General features: G+C 39.2%; 2 protein-coding genes across 2 annotated transcripts in view; both read left to right on the forward strand.

The window, feature by feature from the left end:
* The window catches only part of LOC134642720 (uncharacterized), a 244,022-nt gene that overhangs the window by 80,604 nt on the left and 144,449 nt on the right, over nucleotides 1-18,969 (forward strand). The window lies entirely within an intron of this gene.
* LOC134643024 (cysteine-rich protein 2-like) lies at nucleotides 1,669-12,602 on the forward strand. The gene is made up of 8 exons (XM_063495197.1): nucleotides 1,669-1,846; nucleotides 6,356-6,450; nucleotides 8,060-8,117; nucleotides 8,206-8,337; nucleotides 9,188-9,256; nucleotides 9,404-9,498; nucleotides 10,787-10,844; nucleotides 11,432-12,602. Exons 1-8 carry the CDS (start codon nucleotides 1,804-1,806, stop codon nucleotides 11,494-11,496), a joined length of 615 nt encoding a protein of 204 aa, XP_063351267.1. The 5' UTR covers nucleotides 1,669-1,803; the 3' UTR covers nucleotides 11,497-12,602.

The following is an 18,969-nucleotide window of genomic DNA, read 5'->3' on the forward strand; positions in this document are numbered from 1 at the left end:
GAAATAATGGGAGAACAAGGAACAGGTGAGTGCTGTGTGAGTCAGGTGAGTGGGTTCAGGTGGTGAATGGCTGGGACTGATGAAGTGTTCACAGGTACAGATGCAAAATGAACACAATGAACAGGGCATAGGCAGAAAGTTTATTTGTTTCACAATTTCACCTGGTCTAACAAAACTACTAACATTTCATTAACAATAAATCATGTAGCAGGAAAGTGTATCCACTTGTTTTCAGTTTACAGCTTAATAGTGCCATTTTCCAGACTATAATGAAAAAAAAATGTAAACATAAATAGTTCAAGGATCAAAAAGCTGGCTCCCTGTTCGATAGTTTGCCTTTTACCCTCTTGCTCTGGCTTCTCTGTTGTCTTTCCACTCACCCTGAACTGGTCCCATTGGGTGGCTGCCCCTCCCTGAGCCTGGTTCAGCTGGCACTTTCTTCCTGTTAAAAGGGAGTTTTTCTTTCCCACTGTTCCCAAGTGTTTGCTCATAGGGGGGGTGTTATGTGACGACTGTTGTGAATTGGCACTGCGTAAATTAAAGTGATCTTTTTTGCTGCATTTATTTTAACTAGAATTGAAGGATAGCTATTTCACTTTTCCCTCTAACTGCAAATTATTATTAGCTAAGTTTGAACTCAAAGATGAAACATCAATGTGTAACACCTGGGTTAGTTGATCTTGAGCTAACTTAAATATTGAGACTATTGATGGCAGTGTCAAGTGCAGATGGAAAATATCAAACGCCTGTCAGCAGCTGGTCTGTTTAGTAGAACTAAGAGAAAGAAACAACTACACTATCAATGACTTACCAAGCATTTAAAGAAATATCATCCTATTACATTTTTTCTGTATATACTGTGTTTTTATTATTCCAAACTAACTGTTTCTGTTTTATTGTTGTTTATGTTGCATAGTTTGCCATATCTTTATAATAATATGTTGTGGCATTTTGAGACATTTAATATTCTAAATTTGCCACTTTGTGAAGACAATTTTCAATCATGGTGATTTCTCTGAATTCTTTGCCCTTTTCTGCCTAAAATAGTCAAATAATTTAGTGTTGACATTTTATTCTTAAGCCCACGTAAAAGTCGTTTGTCTATCAGCTCCCTGGTATCTCTGGGCCAAGAATGCGGAGTAATATACTTGGGAGCTGCGGAGCATCACTTAACATTCCCTGTGCAGAGCTATGCTGTGTAACCTAACAACCACACAGGGGAAACAAACAGAACTAAAAGGCGACACTGATTAATGCAGAAGCGCTAACTTTGCTAGGATATCGGATTAACCAGATTTCCAAACCAGAGGCTAGCACAGCAATGTATATATGTGCATATGGGTTTACAATAATTAATAGAGTAGAAAGTGTGCAATAAAAACTTTCTTTAACGGTTTTTAAAAGTGTAACTAGACCCTTGGGCTGATGCTGGTACTATATTGAGAAATTTGAGCGGCAGCAGTGCATTCAGCAGATGTTCTCTGAGAATGATCGATAATGTAAAAAGCAATGTGATAATTTGGCCAAGGCTTTGGAAAGCCTTTTTGAAAAAGCTTTTACCAAACAGGATATGCAGAGGCATAAATGTACATTTTTGTCTGGTGGGTTGCGAGCTGCATGATGTCACCCCGAGGGCGGAGTTATACAATTGAAAGAGAAGAAGCAGAGGGTGGATGTGAGGCGCAGTCTCATCACAGTCACCGCCGCCGTCAGCATCATCTGAGGTGTGTCTGCGCCGCCGGAGCTGCAGACAGACAGAAAGGACCAACAGAAAAACATCCTGTTCCTCTCTTTACACCGACCATGGCGTCAAAATGTCCAAAATGCGAGAAAACAGTGTATTTCGGTGAGTGAGCAGCCGCTGCAGCTTTATGATTCTAACAGATGCGATGACCGCTGGGTGGGAGTCTTATAATTAACCGGGGGGGGGGGGGTTTAATATGAAAGACTGACAGTGCAGTATTCTTTAAATCGACTTTTACTTATCGATAACGTGTTTTCTCGGATACAACATAATGTGAATTTGCGGATACATCACTGATTTTAGAGCTCTACAGACGATTTGCACCCATTGATCAAAATGGGTATTGTTTTGTTATAAATAGGCTTATCGAGTCTCCCACACACAGAGAGACATAACTATTTAAGACACTCATTCATCCTGTTGGATGATTTTTATTATGTGTTAGGTGGAAACAATGATTAGAATCATGAATGGTGGATTTTTGAATTCATTTACACATATGAATTATTTATTGGTGGTACATTAAAAATGCATTCACACTAAATCACTCATTATTTCCTTTACCATTTGCACAGAACAAAGAGATTTTTAACTGGAATCCTTTAAGGGTTTTTGTGATGTTATCTTGTGGACAAACTAACTAATAGAGTCTGTCTTTATATTCATCGATCACATTCTTGCATCCTTTTTATTGGACCACACATTTACCGTGTTGTCAATCTTTGTTGGGGTAAAAACAGCTGATCAGTCAAGCCAGTATTAGTCAAGCTAATTATATACAAGTGTCACAACATAATCTCCACATCAGTGATATTTATATTTACAGTGTGAAAATGTTACTGTCGTGTCACTGAGTCAAAGTACTTTAAAATATACAGTATGAATATTATTTGTCTTTATACAGTGGCATCCTCTGTCACTGTATGGGGCATAATTTCACCCACGTAAAGGCATGCAAATGTATTTATTTATCTATTTTAACCAGTCAAATTTGATTTAAAGCTTGAAAGTCTTTTACAGAATATATCAAAATAATCATGTAACTACATTACAATACAAAACTCTGGGTCCTAAAAGCACTGCTATAGCAGTCCAACAGAATGTCAGAGAAATTCACAGCTGAGTACCACGGACACGTTGCCAGATTGGATGTGAAATCAAAGTGACAGTTTTTCTCTAAAACTGATCCAAAAATTCCCCAGATGGTGAATCTCAGAGTCCAACAGACAACTGGTGCATATCGACACAACCCATATCAGGCAGTAATGGGTTCACTATCTTTGGATAAGATTACAGGGAGCCATTAACAGACCTGTAGTCATCAGCCTCAGCTGTGTTATCTGACAGCTTGTGAAAAATGCTTTTTATGTTGGCTTTTAGAGGCAGGTAGGATGAGTTTAAGCTTGTTAATCCCTGGTTACTGGATACTATATTCACTGGATAGTAGACAATACTGTCAAATAGGGTGGGGTACAATGATACTAAGGAGTTAATTTAACATCTATTTTTAGCTTCTTCTTTTTTTTTCATTTTGGTGCAATGCCATATGGCATGGTAAATAATTGATTGATTTGCCAATTTGTTTTATGGATCAATATTCTTTTTGTTCTTTCCCCTTCCCCATTTCTCTGGAAAACAACAGCAAAACCACACCCTGCAGCCTCAGTCAAACTGCTGCTCTCTCTCTCTTTTGAAACTCTGCAGGAAATTAGAAGCTTTAAAAAAAAACCGAGGTTCTGCAAAAATGTATTCCTCCTAGAAGTGGATACTGTTGTTTTGTAGGGGATTTTATTACAGTAGAGATAGTTTAGCCTTTAGGATTTCTGGATGCAAAGTTCTCGATAGCCATTAAAGAAGATGATGCTCGAGACACGGAGTCTATAATGTGATTTTTAAATAATAAACTGAGCTAATGTGATTTCTTCAGTAGATTCAGTTCCTTGAGTAAGAACCCAGAAGAAAACCAATGTTATGCTGTGCAGACTTGTGTCCTTCACCATCCAGGCATAGTTCTGTGTGTCGGTGTGACTTACTGTCAGATATCACACTGACAGGGAGGCCAGGCATTGAGTCTAAACAGGAAGTGTCATGTTGTATCAGTCTCAGGGTATCAGCTGAGATATTTTGGGAGGAGGACAAACAGATAAGCAACTGTCAGTGAATTTCTCGCTCCCTCTGTCCATCCTCCTGTCTTTTAGACAAAAAAGTCTCTGTGACTGAAACTGTAGGTCTTAAAAAGGGGGTTATGATGTTTTTCATTTGACTGAACAGAGTAATATTTGTTTTCCCTCTTGACTCACACTGTATGTATTTTTCACTTGCAGTCACATAAATAACTGGGTAGAAAAAAAAAACAGTTCAGTCATGACCGCTGTAGTCCACAGAAGACAGCTATTTCCATCTATGGTAATTTGGTGGTACAGTGTGGTACAGCTCTGTCCTACCATAATGTGCAGAAATGAAAAGTTGGTGGTGGAAAGAGCAACAGCAAGACCCCCTGTACAGAGCAGAGCAGGTATCAAATGACCACGGATAATACCTTAATAAGGAACAGCATGAACGGGAAGAGCATGGGGTGGAAGTGGGTTGCAAAGTGACTTGGACAACAGAGTAATTTGAACACACTGTACTGTGTGTTGTGTTTGCAGCAGGTGTCATAAAGGTACACTCTAGTTTCTATCATTTCCAACTTGTATTTGTGTCCATTATGCTGAAAGGGACTGCATTCATTTCCAATTCAGTATTTTCATTAAAGGGCTCAATCAAAGTGGCTGTGCTGGATTCAAAGTTTAAAATGATTGTTAATTATCTTATTCTTGGCCTCGGTGAAGTCCTTCACTCCATCCTCCATGTGAAACAAGTTGTTTTAGTTCTTCTCTCTTTATGCCCACTTTTTCTGAGTGGTGTTAGACATGTCACACATATATGTGTGAAAGTTACTGCAGTTTTTGCTTTGTGTGTATGAGTTCCACCTTCGTTAAACACAGTTTTAATGTTAAATGACTAATTGGTTGTCAGTTTGTGGGTTTTTGATATGGTATATATTCACTACTCTGTGGTTTTAAGCATTAAGACTGGAAACAGAGGAAAAACTCCAAAAGTCCCTGCTATCCTGACATTATCCTGACAAAGATTATCCATTATCCAGACAGGAAAGAGATCAGTTCTTTGATCGACCTTGCCACATTTTAAAAGGAAGTATTTTTTAAGACTTCACATTTAGATTTACCTTCAGATTAAGGTAACTAAAGTATGTGAAGGGATGGAAGAACAGACAGTAGCTCCATTAAAAAAAATGGAATAAATAAGAAAATGGAAATGTCTGAGTCACCACACTGCCCTTTAGAAAGCAGTGGAAAGAATGTGCTTCAGGCTGATATGAACTCATAAGTGCCCATTAAATGTCGTCTGTCACTTCGACAGTCACTCGGCTGTTATAATTCAGAATACATTAGCGCTTATGTTGTGTATTCAGGTTGTGTCAGAAAATATAATTGCTACTGTACTTCACATGCTGACACACGCCCCCACAAAAACCTTAATAACAGTGCATATCATTTCTTCCAAAGGTTGCTGGACCCATATGTGAAGGTTGATTTCATGGCAAAAATAGCTACTTTTTGTATCAAAATAACCTTTTTTTTTTTGAGGACAAAATGTTTCTTTTTCTCATAGAAAAGATGGGAGCTGTTCAAAGCAGCAGCAAAAGGATCCTGCCTGTGGAGGAGTGTTTGCACTGGTGCACAAATAAAGCACAAAAAGAAAGAAAAAAAAAAGTTTTTCCTTTCTCTGCATTCAGTGGCAGCGCTCTTTTCTAAGCACTAAAGCACTGACCCATAGAGGATGGCTCTTTCTCAACAGACACTGCATTTATTTTGTAAAAGTAATATATGACTCAGACTTCATTGAGTGCACTTATAATCAGATTTTAATAACCTATTCCCTCTGTCAAGAATGCCATGTGATTGGTACTGTATGATTTGTTAGTTTGTTTATTAGTTTTTTCAGGATTACTCAAAAGGTTATACTCAGATTTGAATTCAAACTTTACCAGAGTTATAAACTGATCCAACTTAAAAGTAAGTAATATTTGTTAGTGGGGTCAGAACTGTAGTGCCGTGGTCAGAGCTTCACACCAAGAAGGTCCTGGGTTTGAATCCAGCCTTCTGAGTAGAGATTGCATATTTCTTTTCCTTTGTGGGTCTTCTGGTTGCAGTCGGTTCTTCCCAAAGTTCAAATAATCTAAATTGTTTATAGCGTCCCCGCCCACTCACACACACGCACACACGCACACACACACACACGCACACACACACACGCACACACACACGCACAGACACACACACACACACACACACACACACATATTCTACCACCTTTCATGACCCTGAATAAGGAGTTAATAAAATATGTTCCCAATGAATTATTGCAAACTAGTCCAGATATCGTTTTGGATACAAAGGCTTATATATGCATGCTGTGACAAACTTATGACTTCATTAACTTCATTATATTATAAGAAATTCCAGGACTAAGTCCATTTATTTTATGTTTCATAAACCAAAAGCACGATATAACATCAAACGATCTTTGTCTCTTCCTGTCCCACAGCGGAGAAAGTGTCATCTTTAGGGAAAGACTGGCACAAGTTCTGTCTAAAATGTGAGCGCTGCAACAAAACTCTGAATCCGGGAGGCCATGCTGAGGTAACAGGATGTGAAAAGTGTATATGCTTCATTTTCCTTATGCAGTTATGATTTGTTTTTGTTTTATGAAGTGCAAATATTTCATGTTCAAAGGTTATGTTGGTAGGCTACATTGCATCAACATAATAAACCGTGACTGCGAACAATAATGTCCCATGCACTCTGAGGCTGTAAGCTGTTTGAGATGAACCTGGTTTGATGGTAAAATACAGACTTTTTGAAATCAACCAAAAAACCTGATCATTTAACCTCAGCAGAAAGTAGCTGGATTTTTTGGACAGTTACTGTGCTGTCTTTGAAAACACATATGTACTGTGCAGGAAAGTCAGTACCTGTGTATCTTCAGTGCATCACTCCTCTGAGAAACCTGGAAGCGCCTGTACTTTACTAAGGAGTTTAACATTGTCTGACATTGTTGTAGAGAACCATAAACCAGAAGGCATAAATCTCAGAGACGACAGGGTTTCACACATCTTAGTGCTTTGATGAGATGGCAGTTTCAACTGTTGATTAAAGAAAATAGACTTGAATCGTGGTTATGTGCATGTCGTGCAAGTTAAATATGAAAATGAGTATGCTTAGTCTAATCATGTTTAAATAAGCTCAAAGATTTGTACTCTGTGTCCCCCTTTAATCATTGTTATAATGCATTTATATTCACATATGACAGCCCATCATCATTCACAATGCATGATGTTCTTCAGTCTGTTCAGAACAAACTCGGTACAAAATTAGCTGTACATAAAATTAACAGCTCAGCAGCCTGTTATTTAAAACTCATCAGACTTATCAGATTAAACTGTTTGTGGCTCTTGCTGTTTTTTAATTAGATTTTAAGAAGGAAGGGATGTACTGAAAATCACAGATGAGCTGACAATGGTATTCATTGTACGCTGCTAAAATGCATTGATTTACTCAGTGAGTGCAACTTTATTGTCCATTATCTCCGTATTTTCTTCACAGTGCTTGATTTTGGCCTTTATTGTGCACATTTGTCTGCTTTCAGAATGGTTTTATTGTTAGTCTTCAGTTTTTTTTGGTCTTGTCATGTGAACCACTTTGACATGCATATTTACTTGAAAGGTTCAATTGAGTTTAGCTGAAAAAACACATCCTGTGTGAATGTACATTCCTGGGATGACTGAAAAAACTCCACAGAGTATTTATATAAACGATGACAGCGTCTAGATGACAAGGAGCATTACTTTTACTGAATCAGTGAGGCTTATTTTATGTCTAAAAACAATCATACATGGAAAGTGAGATAAGGGTTTTTATTACCATAAAAATAAATGGTTAGACAAACTCAAATGCCTTCAAATACGGTCCAAGTTTGGAGGATTATGTGAATCCACACAGACTGAAAACAACAGTTTATATAACTGCCGTTTTTTTTTTTTCTTTTTTCCGTCTGGTTCATAATATTAACAGTTACAGGTATAGCTTCAGTCCATTTGTATCTGCTTGATATTTTTTTTTATTTGTATTTAAGGTCAACTGGAATCACAATTTCCCTGAGGGGACCTCCCCAAGGGTTAATAAAGTTCTATTCTATTCTATATGTTAAGTAATGGATGTTTCCTCTGTCTGTCCCCTTTACACTGTGCAGCATGATGGAAAGCCTTATTGCCACAAGCCATGCTACGCCACCCTCTTTGGACCAAAAGGTGGGGTTTCCCCTGATATGCAAATACAGACGATGTATACAGATTGATAAAACTTAGATTTATGAATTCTACCATTTGTTGTTTTTAGGTGTAAACATCGGTGGAGCTGGATCCTACGTGTACGACAATCCTGTCAACGAAGCCCCTGCAGCCGTTTCCTTGGAAACAAACGCCAAACCAGAGGAGGAGAAAAAAGCCCCCGCACGGGGACCAGTGAAGGGTGAGAAATATGTGGAGCAGAAATAGAAAAACTGTCATATGGAAGGCGAAGAAACTCAGTGCCTCTGTGGCAGGATACAGTTTAATTTAGGTTTGGAACAGCAAACTAAAGAACAACAAAAGGAATAAATGAACCCCAGATATGTTTTAGGGAAAGTGACAATTAATGGAGAAAACTAAGGACAGAAATATGAAGAATCAAAGCTAAAGGACTAAAGTAAAAATATCAATTAGTGCCTTAATCCTACAGTAAAGCAATGCATTTACGGGCACTGACATGAATTCATTTGTCTGTTTTCATTTTCTTATTATGTATTTATTTAATTTTACATGTTTTTAAGGGTCTTTATTATTATTATTATTATTATTATTATTATTATTATTATTATTATTATTATTATTATTATGTCATTTTTAAACATTTTATGTTTTCCTGTGTATTTTCCCACACATATTTATTTCTGTAGCTATTATTTTTTTTATTTTGATGCTCTACACGCATGTGTCTTTAATTATCTTTTTGATGGTTTGTTCAGAAAGTGGTGCAGTCCATGTTCCTGTTGGTGCAAAGGTGCTGATCTCACTACAGCAGATTGATCATTACATCTCAAACTAGAGAACTGAGGCAATCTCTAATGCTGCAAAAAACTGGCAGGATTAAATTACCTTACTTCATACCTATAATTATTTAAAACAATATTGTTTTCAGTTAGTTTCTAGGCTTCTGGCTTTTCAGTACAACTAAAATGATGTAAACCACAAATTCTATCTAATGGCGTTTATTTAAATCACTAAATATCTGATGTAGTTACTATTACGTTTTTTTGTTTAATTCATTGTAACTTTTGCAGCTGCAAGCTTCTCATCTTTCTCTGGAGGCCCCAACATCTGCCCCAGATGCAACAAGACAGTGTATTTTGGTGAGGAGAATGCTGTTTCATATTTAAATTCTGCCACAAACATGTATTTGTCCTACATTTCTACATAAGCATTGGAAACTGTCTGTTTTAGTCCTCTGCTCGGTGTAATGGCTGTCTCTACCATGGTCCGTGTTTCTGTCTGTGCAGCTGAGAAGGTGTCATCTCTCGGGAAGAACTGGCACCGGCCTTGTCTGCGCTGTGAGAGATGCAATAAGACTCTGGCACCGGGCAGCCATGCAGAGGTGAGAGATGAGTCAGTTTGCAAAGCTGGAAATCAGAGTATTAGTAAAAATGTTAGTGTTTTTGATTAGATACACAGACAGTTACTCTAGTCATATTCAAAATGTATTAGTTTAATCAAGAAAGATCTCAGAGTGTGAAATCCTTGAACACAATTTTAATTTTCACAGAGATACACAACATCTTCGTCTTTTCTCTGTCAAATACAGTCATGTATTGTGTTTTCTTTACTGACTTAGATTATGTCACAAGATAGAAAAGGACACATTATCACAAGCTCCAGCTACACATTATGATAAATCTCTGATCTCCGTTTTTCAGTTTATTATTATGCCAAAAATGTTTAGAGAGTTTCTCTTTTTTCAGGTTGTTTTTATGGCTCCAGATTATTTTAATTGTACTAACTTAACATCAGTGCTAGTGATGGCATTTTGCTGTTTTAAAATGCACACAATGAGACTGTAATTATATCTGTGTAACTGTGGGTCTAGTCAGGGCGTCATCATGGGTGAAAGACAGAGTCAGTTCCTAGATGTTCTACAGGAAGATTGTCAAAAATACACATATAGTATTGGAGTCACAAAGAAAATGTTTTTAGTTAATTCAGCCAAGGAATCAATAAACTTCTAACATGGTGAGACATCAGTGTCTGTCTGTTCACCGACAGTTCACAAGAGTCACTACTCCTCCTGCCATATTAATCATATTTTAATCCAGTTTAAACAAAATGATCACCTAATGGCTTTACACCCAAAGCATTCTGAGGGTTAAGATCACATTTGTCATTTTATAATCAGTAAACGTGAGCCGTGATGGCTCTTGAACCAGACGAGCCACTACATCACTGACATTCCTCTTCATGTAATCATCTTTACTTTGTATAGCTGTAATTCAAAGGATTTAGTCTGTCAGGCTAAAGTAAAGGTGAGGTGTAACATCTCTGTGGTACATCCCCATCCAGTTATTGTGCCCCAGACACGAGTTAAAAATAAGCTGAGCCTGTCTAGTGTTAGAATTCAATCCAGCCATCACATGATGAGATGTTGCTGAGGTGTAAAATGTGTTTGTTGCTGAATTTGATTGATGTCAGTTAATAATAGCTGTTTATATTTAGCATATTGTGTTCTGGGGTTTTCAGCTGGTAGAAAAAAGAGAAAGCAGATAAATGTTGTAGTTCTTTCTATCTCATGTACACTGAATGTTGCTGAGAGTTGAGGTAGAATGAAACACTAAGTGAAAACATTTTCAAATATGGAAGAATTGAGAGGAATGGTTTTCTCTGTGTTTCAGCATGATGGACAGCCTTACTGCCACAAACCATGCTATGCTGTACTGTTTGGACCAAAAGGTATGTAATCTGAGTATGGGAGGGGGGACTGGGCTGCGGGGAAGGCTGGTGCCAGAGACTGTTTTTTAAAACAATGGCTCAAACCACTGTGTCCCACAAAAATCTGTAAAATATGTTAATTTAGTGACATAAATACATCTGAGGCAGTCGTATTAGTCAACTTTCAGGGTAGAAATAAATACTCACTGTTTTATGACCTTGAAGGATCAGATTCAATGTGAGCTATAATACCAATATCTATGCCAATGTGAAATGTATATGAAGAGAAAAAAAACTGTGTGGGGATTTAAAAAGTCTAGTAAATACTATAATTGACATGGGCAGCTAGTTAGTCTTTATTATTTAGTCTACAAGACTGGAAAACTTTGGAAAATCTTAAGCTGTGTCTGTGTTATCACACTCTAGCTCCATGTTATTATAGCAAAGAAGGATACAATTATATGGAGTCGATGTTTGTATTTTTCAGGAACCAATCCCAGAACCTTTGCAAAGTGAACCATAACTAGCCAAATGGTTATTTCGTGTTAATGTATGTTTTTTGAGTGAGCAGACCCTTTAAATTTAAACGTCTGGTCTACCCTTCTCAGGCGTAAACACCGGAGGTGTCGGCAGCTACATCTATGACGATCCTGAAGCTGAAGCGCAGTCTTGAGCTCTGAAGCTGCTTCCAGCACACAGACAGAGAAACGCCACCAGGACCCTCTGTGTCTCTATGATTTGCCTTCAGTGGTCATTGTGACAAATGATATGTACTACACTCACAGGGATGGAAACTTAGATGTTTATGTTGTATTTGTATATTGTTTATATATCTATTTTTTGTACTGAAACAGGCCTTTAATATGTCCTCCCATGTGACTTTCAGATTTGCCTTTGAGTTTCTTGGTTCTCTTTGCCAAATAGTTATTAGCCTGTTACTATAGTGAATGAAGGCTCCTGTGTTCTTTTCACTCTGGATTAGTAGATTTTTGACTTTTGTGCACTTAAAACATGTACTGTATGAAAACAAACAAACAAACAAACAAAAAAAAGTACCAGCCCTCCAGTTTATAGTAAGTGTTTTTGAACAAGTTTGTCTTGGTTCTATAAATACAAATGATAGCGTAGTGAAGATACACATTTTACAAAGGAGTGCATTTTAATGAATGCCATTAAGGTGATTTTGAGGGTTGCTGCAAACAAGAAATGATCTGCTGTTCTTCACATTTTATACAGTAAAAGTGTGTGATAGCAAACCTGAGTTCATTGTCACTGTGTTTCTGTTCCCAGCAAACATGGTAATTGGGGCCTGTGTGAGTTTCAGATTTTATGGAAACCCACACAGCCCACAGTGGGAAGCCAACTGCGGACCCCTGTACTGGCATGAGAGGCAGGACAGATGGGCACCAGAGGGGCAACACATAGTGCGGGCTGCCCACACTAAGCAGAAAGGGGTCCACAGTACTGCTATGCAGTGTACTCACAGTATGCCCACGCTCTAGGTCTGGGCTGCCATACTGGGGACCATCCTTGGCCTCACAGTGTAAGGCCCACCTGTGCTCCCTGGTACATTACAACCAGCAAATGGTATGAAGTGTGAAAAAAAAACACACTACTTTCTGCTGCTCTCTTATTGCACCACATATTTCATTTTTACATGGATGTCCTTCTTGTCACAAACCCCAAGCATTTATATCTTTTTCCAGTCTCAAATGGACATTTGGTTTGTCAGGTCAATGTTTGAACTACAACGCCATGGAGGTTTTGAATCAGTCGCCTTCTTTCAGCTTCATTTTTCTGACAGTGTAATAAAACATTTGGTTCCATCTCCTCCACACTAGTCACATCTCCCTGTATGGCGTTTCTTTCATTATTATTAATGTCCTAGCAAACATGTCTGCACAGCGCCACACTGGGCAGGTGTGGGCGAACTGTTTGCTGGATACACACACAGTCTATTACGAAACAGCAACCATACTAAAAATGTTATAGTTAGTCATGTCAAAGGGGAAACATGATTTAGTTGGTTAGCCTTTTATTCTATAAAGTGTTAAAAAGAATTTCAACCAAAATTTGAATTGTGTGTTCATGTTGCCTGTTATGTGTGACCAACAGCCAGAAATGCCATAAGAAATGTAAGGCAAGGCAAGGCAAGGCAAGGCAAGTTTATTTATATAGCACAATTCAACAACAAGGTGATTCAAAGTGCTTTACAGAGACATTAAAAAACAAAAACAAATAAAAAGCATGATTTAAAATTGAAAAAAAGAAAAAAAAAGAAGGAACAGTAGATACAATCAGTAGTTAAAATGTAAGTTTTGAAATGTAAGCTTAAAAGTAAAACAGTGTGGATTTGGTGTTTTATTCAAATGCAGCTGAGAACAGGTGAGTCTTCAACCTGGATTTAAATAAACTGAGTGTTTCAGCTGATCTGAGGTTTTCTGGGAGTTTGTTCCAGATATATGGAGCATAAAAGCTGAATGCAGCTTCTCCGTGTTTGGTTCTGACTCTGGGAACTGATAAAAAACCGGATCCAGATGACCTGAGGGATCTGGAAGGTTCATACTGGGTCAGGAGGTCACTGATGTATTTTGGTCCTAAACCATTCAGAGCTTTATAGACCAGCATCAGAACTTTAAAGTCTATCCTCTGACGGACAGGCAGCCAGTGTAAAGACCTCAGAGCTGGACTGATGTGGTCCACTTTTTTGGTCTTAGTGAGGACTCGAGCAGCAGAGTTCTGAATGAGCTGTAGTTGTCTGACTGATTTTTTAGGTAAACCTGTAAAGATGCTGTTACAGTAATCAAGCCTGCTAAAGATGAATGCATGGACTAGTTTTTCCAGGTCCTGTTGAGACATCAGATCTTTTATCCTTGAAATATTCTTGAGGTGATAGTAAGCTGACTTTGTTATTGTCTTAATGTGTTTTTCTAAGTTTAGGTCTGCATCCATCACTACACCCAAATTTTCTCGCCTGGTTTGTGGTTTTTAGGTGTATAGATTGAAGTTCTCTGGTGACCTGTAATCGTTTTTCTTTGGTTCCAAAGACTATTACTTCAGTTTTGTTTTTGTTTAGCTGGAGAAAATTGTGGCACAACCAGTCATTAATTTTCTCAATGCATTTACCAAGAGCCTGTACAGGGCCTCGGTCTCCTGGTGACATTGTGATATATATTTGTGTGTCATCTGCGCAGCTGTGATAGTTTATTTTGTTGTTCTTTATAATCTGTGCCAGTGGGAGCATGTAAATGTTAAACAGAAGGGGTCCCAAGATGGAACCTTGGGGAACTCCACATGTGATACTTGTCTGCTCAGATGTGAAGTTACCTATTGATACAAAGTATTTCCTGTTTTCTAAGTATGTTTTAAACCAGTTTAGTACAGTTCCTGAAAGACCTGCCCAGTTCTCCAGTCGTTTGAGTAATATGTTGTGGTCAACTGTATCAAATGCTGCACTGAGATCCAGTAAAACTAAGACTGACATTTTTCCACTGTCTGTATTCAGACATGTGTCATTAAACACTTTGGTCAGAGCGGTTTCAGTGCTGTGGTTCTGTCTAAAACCTGACTGGAAGGCATCATAGCAGTTATTCTGTGTTAAAAAGTAATTGAGCTGTCACGGTCTGGCTGGCAGACCGTGGGGATGTTGGAGAAAGGACCCAAACGCTGGACTTAGTGGAACGAGCAGTGGGTTTATTTACAGTGAGGTAAATGTACACCACACAATAAATCTCCAGAGTGCTCCCTCGACTCCCGTGACGTGTCCTCTTCCCAAGTGCTGGTATTCCGTGCTCTCTGCTCCTGTGCCTACTCACACCCCGTGCGTCCTGCAGTCCTGTGTTCCATTCTCCTCCTGAGGAAAAAACAACAGACGCAGCCGTTATGGCACCAACTCCAGCAGGCATACACTAAACAGTACTTGAGACACTGACATGGAGTCTAACTCAACGATCCTGCGCCAGAGGGAGCTCCATCGCTCTGTTAAGTAGCTCCCCCGACGAGCCTGATCAGAAGCAGGTGTGTGAGAACCTAGGCGTGACCGGCAGCCGGCAGGGCCACACCCATCAGGCCTGCAGGTGGCTGTCCTTCATCCTCCAGCCACACCCGCAGACACACACACACACACACACGTACACACACCAGCATGGAACACAAGAGCACAGTGCAGCAAGGGCCCTCTGACCACTGGTGGTGGTCAGAGGGCCCGGTGGCGCCTGTGTCCGGCAGCCTCGCCTCTGTCAGTGCGCCCCAGGGCAGCTGTGGCTACAATGTAGCTTGCTATCGCCAGTGTGTGAATGTGTGTGTGAATGGGTGAATGACTGAATGTAGTGTAAAGCGCTTTGGGGTCCTATGGACTAGAAAAGCGCTATACAAATGCAGGCCATTTACCATACATCCAATACAATAATAACAATAACAATAACAATAATAATAATAATAATAATAATAATAATAATAATAAAGGTCCACACTGCTCATGGACCCCAAGTCCCCGGAACCGGGTCCGTGACATGAGCTGTTGAGAAACTGCTTTTTCAATGATCTTACTTAAAAATGGGAGATTTGAGATCGGCCTGTAGTTGTTCATTTGTGTCTTGTCAAGATTGTCCTTTTTCAGTATAGGTTTAATTACAGCAGTTTTTAGTGGTTCTGGAAACACACCTGATATTAAAGAAAGGTTGACGATCTGTAACAGGTCTGACTCCAAAGTCTTTGAGACCTTTTTGAAAAAATTTGTTGGCAGGACATCTAAACAGCAAGAGGAGGAGTTCAGTTGACCTAAGATGTCCTCCAAGTCTTTGCTGTTAACAGGGTGAAACTGTTTCATGGTGTTTAAACAGTTTTTCGGTGGACACAGTACATGTCCTGAATCTGCTGTTGATGAACCAATTGCTTGTCTAATCTTTTGGATTTTTTCTGTGAAGAATTTGGCAAAGTCATTGCAGGCCATGGTCGAATGAAGTTCAGCTGCCACTGACACAGGAGGGTTTGTTAGCCTGTCAACTGTAGCAAATAAGACCCGAGCATTATGACTGTTTTTGGTGATGATGTCAGAGAAGTAGGACCTCCTTGCACTCCTCAGTTGTAAATTATAATTGTGATGTTTCTCTTTACGATGTCATAATGAACCTGGAGGTTTGTTTTTCTCCATCTGCGCTCAGCTTTCCTACACTCTCTTTTTCATTTTTCACCAGTGTGGAGTTTCCCCATTGAGACTTATTCCTTCCAGAGATAACCTTCACCTTGATGGGAGCAATAGTGTCCATAACATTTAACATTTTAGCATTGAAGCTATTGACGAGCTCATTGACTGAACCTCTGGACAGGCCAGGTGTTAATGGGAAGATCTGGTTAAAGATCTCACTACTGTTTTCAGTTATACACCAATTTGTGATCACTGCTGTTGACATATTTGTGTGCGCTGAAATTTTACTTTCAAAGAAAACACAGTAATGATCAGACAGGCCCACATCAGACACAGTAACCTTTGAAATGCTCAGGCCCTTGGAGATCAGTAGGTCAAGAGTGTGTCCTCTATTATGTGTGGCCTCTGTTACATGCTGAGTCAGCCCAAAGTTGCCCAGAGTGTTACTCAGGTCTTTAGTCCCTTTGTCCTGAGGGTTGTCCACATGGATGTTAAAATCCCCAACAATAATTACACAGTCGAAATCAACACAGATCACAGAGAGCAGTTCACTGAGATCATTAAAAAAGTCTGTGCAGTATTTGGGAGGCCTGTAAACATTAAGAAACACAACTTTGGATGGGGCCTTCAGCTGTAAAGCCACATATTCAAAAGACTGAAAACTTCCAGGAGATAGCTGCTTACATTGAACTGATTCATTAAATAAGACAGCAACCCCTCCTCCTCTCCTGCTCACTGATAAAACTGTAGTTAGGAGGGGTCGTCTCGATGAGAACAGCTCCACTGTTACTTTGGTCCAACCAAGTTTCAGTTAGAAACATAAAATCAAGGCTGTGCTCAGTGATTAAATCATTAATTAAAAATGTTTTCCCAGCTAAAGATCTAACGTTTAATAAAGCCAACTTAAGTGTTTTAGATGTATTATTTGCCCCCTCGTGTTTGGGAGCAGTCTGTGGCACACAAGGTATGTTTACTATATTTAAAGATCTTTTAGAGTGCAGCTCTCTGTGTTTTGACCAGGCCACATGTCTCCTTCTGTCACCTAAAAGTACAGAAATTTTAAAACCTTCTAGTAAACAGGGTCCCAGCTTCTCCTGGGAAAAGTCACCACTGCCATAATCCTCGCAGCCCGGACCCTCCACACATCACACATCAGACTGTGGAGACAGAACATGAAGGTGGTAAGGAGGAACTAAGGGGGGTGGGGCTGGGCAATGTAACTTCGATTGCTCTGTTGAGGGCGGGGCTCGGTGGCGAACCTTTGGCCGCTCTGGTGGGGGGTTTATGGGGGACAAAAAGGGATTGGGCCGGGGGGTAGATCTAAGCCCAGCATTGACCTGCTCCATCATCTCCTCAGTGAATTTCAGGTGTGGGGAGGAGGGAGAAAGGGAGGGGGAGGAGGGTGATGGCCTGTCAGGGGTTTGGGGGACTGGGGAAGGTCGTGGTCCCTGGTCCTGGTCGTTGGTGTTGTTGAGAGAGTTGGAGGCAAATAGGGACCCCTCTTCTTGTCTCTGATGTCTCTCCTTTCTGAAGCTCTTCCCGGGTGGGGGCAGATGAAGATCCTCCTCAAGGTTTCTGCTGGGCTTTGTCTGTTCTTGCACAGTGAGAATGGACTCAGGTTTGCTATCACACAAGCTTCAAATCCTTGCAGTGCAATTACTGTAACTGACATGTTTTGTCTTAGCTGATTATTTGAGAACTAAAATGTTAGCTTTTACAATTAAAAAGACCAATCATAACCTGCTTACAAGCAAAGAACACATTCATGCTGGAAAAATATTAGCAGTACCATGAATTGAAATGCATGTATTCTGTGGTTATTGTGTAGTCATTGTGTAGTCATTTATCTCTCTTGCGTTAGACTTCTTGTTGAGGTCGTGGGTATATGGAGTATATAGGAGGAGATGTACTTAAATTGTTTATTTTGTTTATTTTATTGTTTATTTAATACATAAGCAGACTTAAGTCAATAATGTTAAACTGTGTCCATTTAGATAATCCTAGGTGCATGCTACATGGCGTTCCACAAGGATGTCAAACATTTGTTTTTAGGTGTTATTAGCTGCAGCAGGAATCCCCATAAACCGTACATATGTACATCTGTCTAAATATAATCTTACAAGTAAAAAAAATAACTTTAAAAATATACAATCAAAATATAACAAGGGTAGTCTAACAGGAAATAAAAATAGAGCACTCAAAGTTCCTCATGAAAGCTCACAGGGGTTGTTTTGCTCACTCTTGAAAGCTGCTCCGGCTAAGAAAAGCGGGTGCTCATGCGGTGCAGTTCATTTCTTTACCACAAGGCGTCACTGACGGACCGGTATACCTTTAATTCATTCGGTTGATTGTTTTTTCATTGTGAAATATTTAAAAGCTTATCTGTTATTGACAGGGGTTATATAAATTAATAAATTAATATGTGTCTTCATCCATAGTATTTCAAACACAGTGATACAGAGAAGACTTTAATGAGATCGGAGACCTCTTATTAATCAGAGAAATTAATGTTTGATGTCTAAATTTCAGGAAGAATTATTACGAAACTTCAAGTCAGACGTCCCCCAGGAACATCAGAGCAGGGTGCAGGTTTCTACAGGTCTGTTTTTAGTCTGTCACATGACAACAACAAACAGCCTACTAACTGCACTGGCAACATAAGCCCTGCCCACTGCAGCTGAAATTATTTATTTTGCTTTTCTTATATTACATTAATGCTCCGCCTTTGAAAGACATAACCAAATAAAAAAACAGAGGAACTCAGAATAAAACGTCACTGGCAGGATGCGGTCTGACACGCCCCTTACTGGAAACACGGACCCCGGAAGTAGCAAAACATCAAGTTCAACAAATACAGGAAGTTAAGGAGATTTTCTGCAAAATATACCAATATCTGCACTCCATGTTACCTTATGTTATGATTTCTACCGTTCTGACTTTTCTTCCAAGTGTTATTAAATGCTGATACTTAATTATTTCATTAATATTGTATTTTATATG

The sequence above is a fragment of the Pelmatolapia mariae genome, linkage group LG15, assembly GCF_036321145.2.
Source record: "Pelmatolapia mariae isolate MD_Pm_ZW linkage group LG15, Pm_UMD_F_2, whole genome shotgun sequence".
NCBI classification, from domain to species: domain Eukaryota; kingdom Metazoa; phylum Chordata; class Actinopteri; order Cichliformes; family Cichlidae; genus Pelmatolapia; species Pelmatolapia mariae.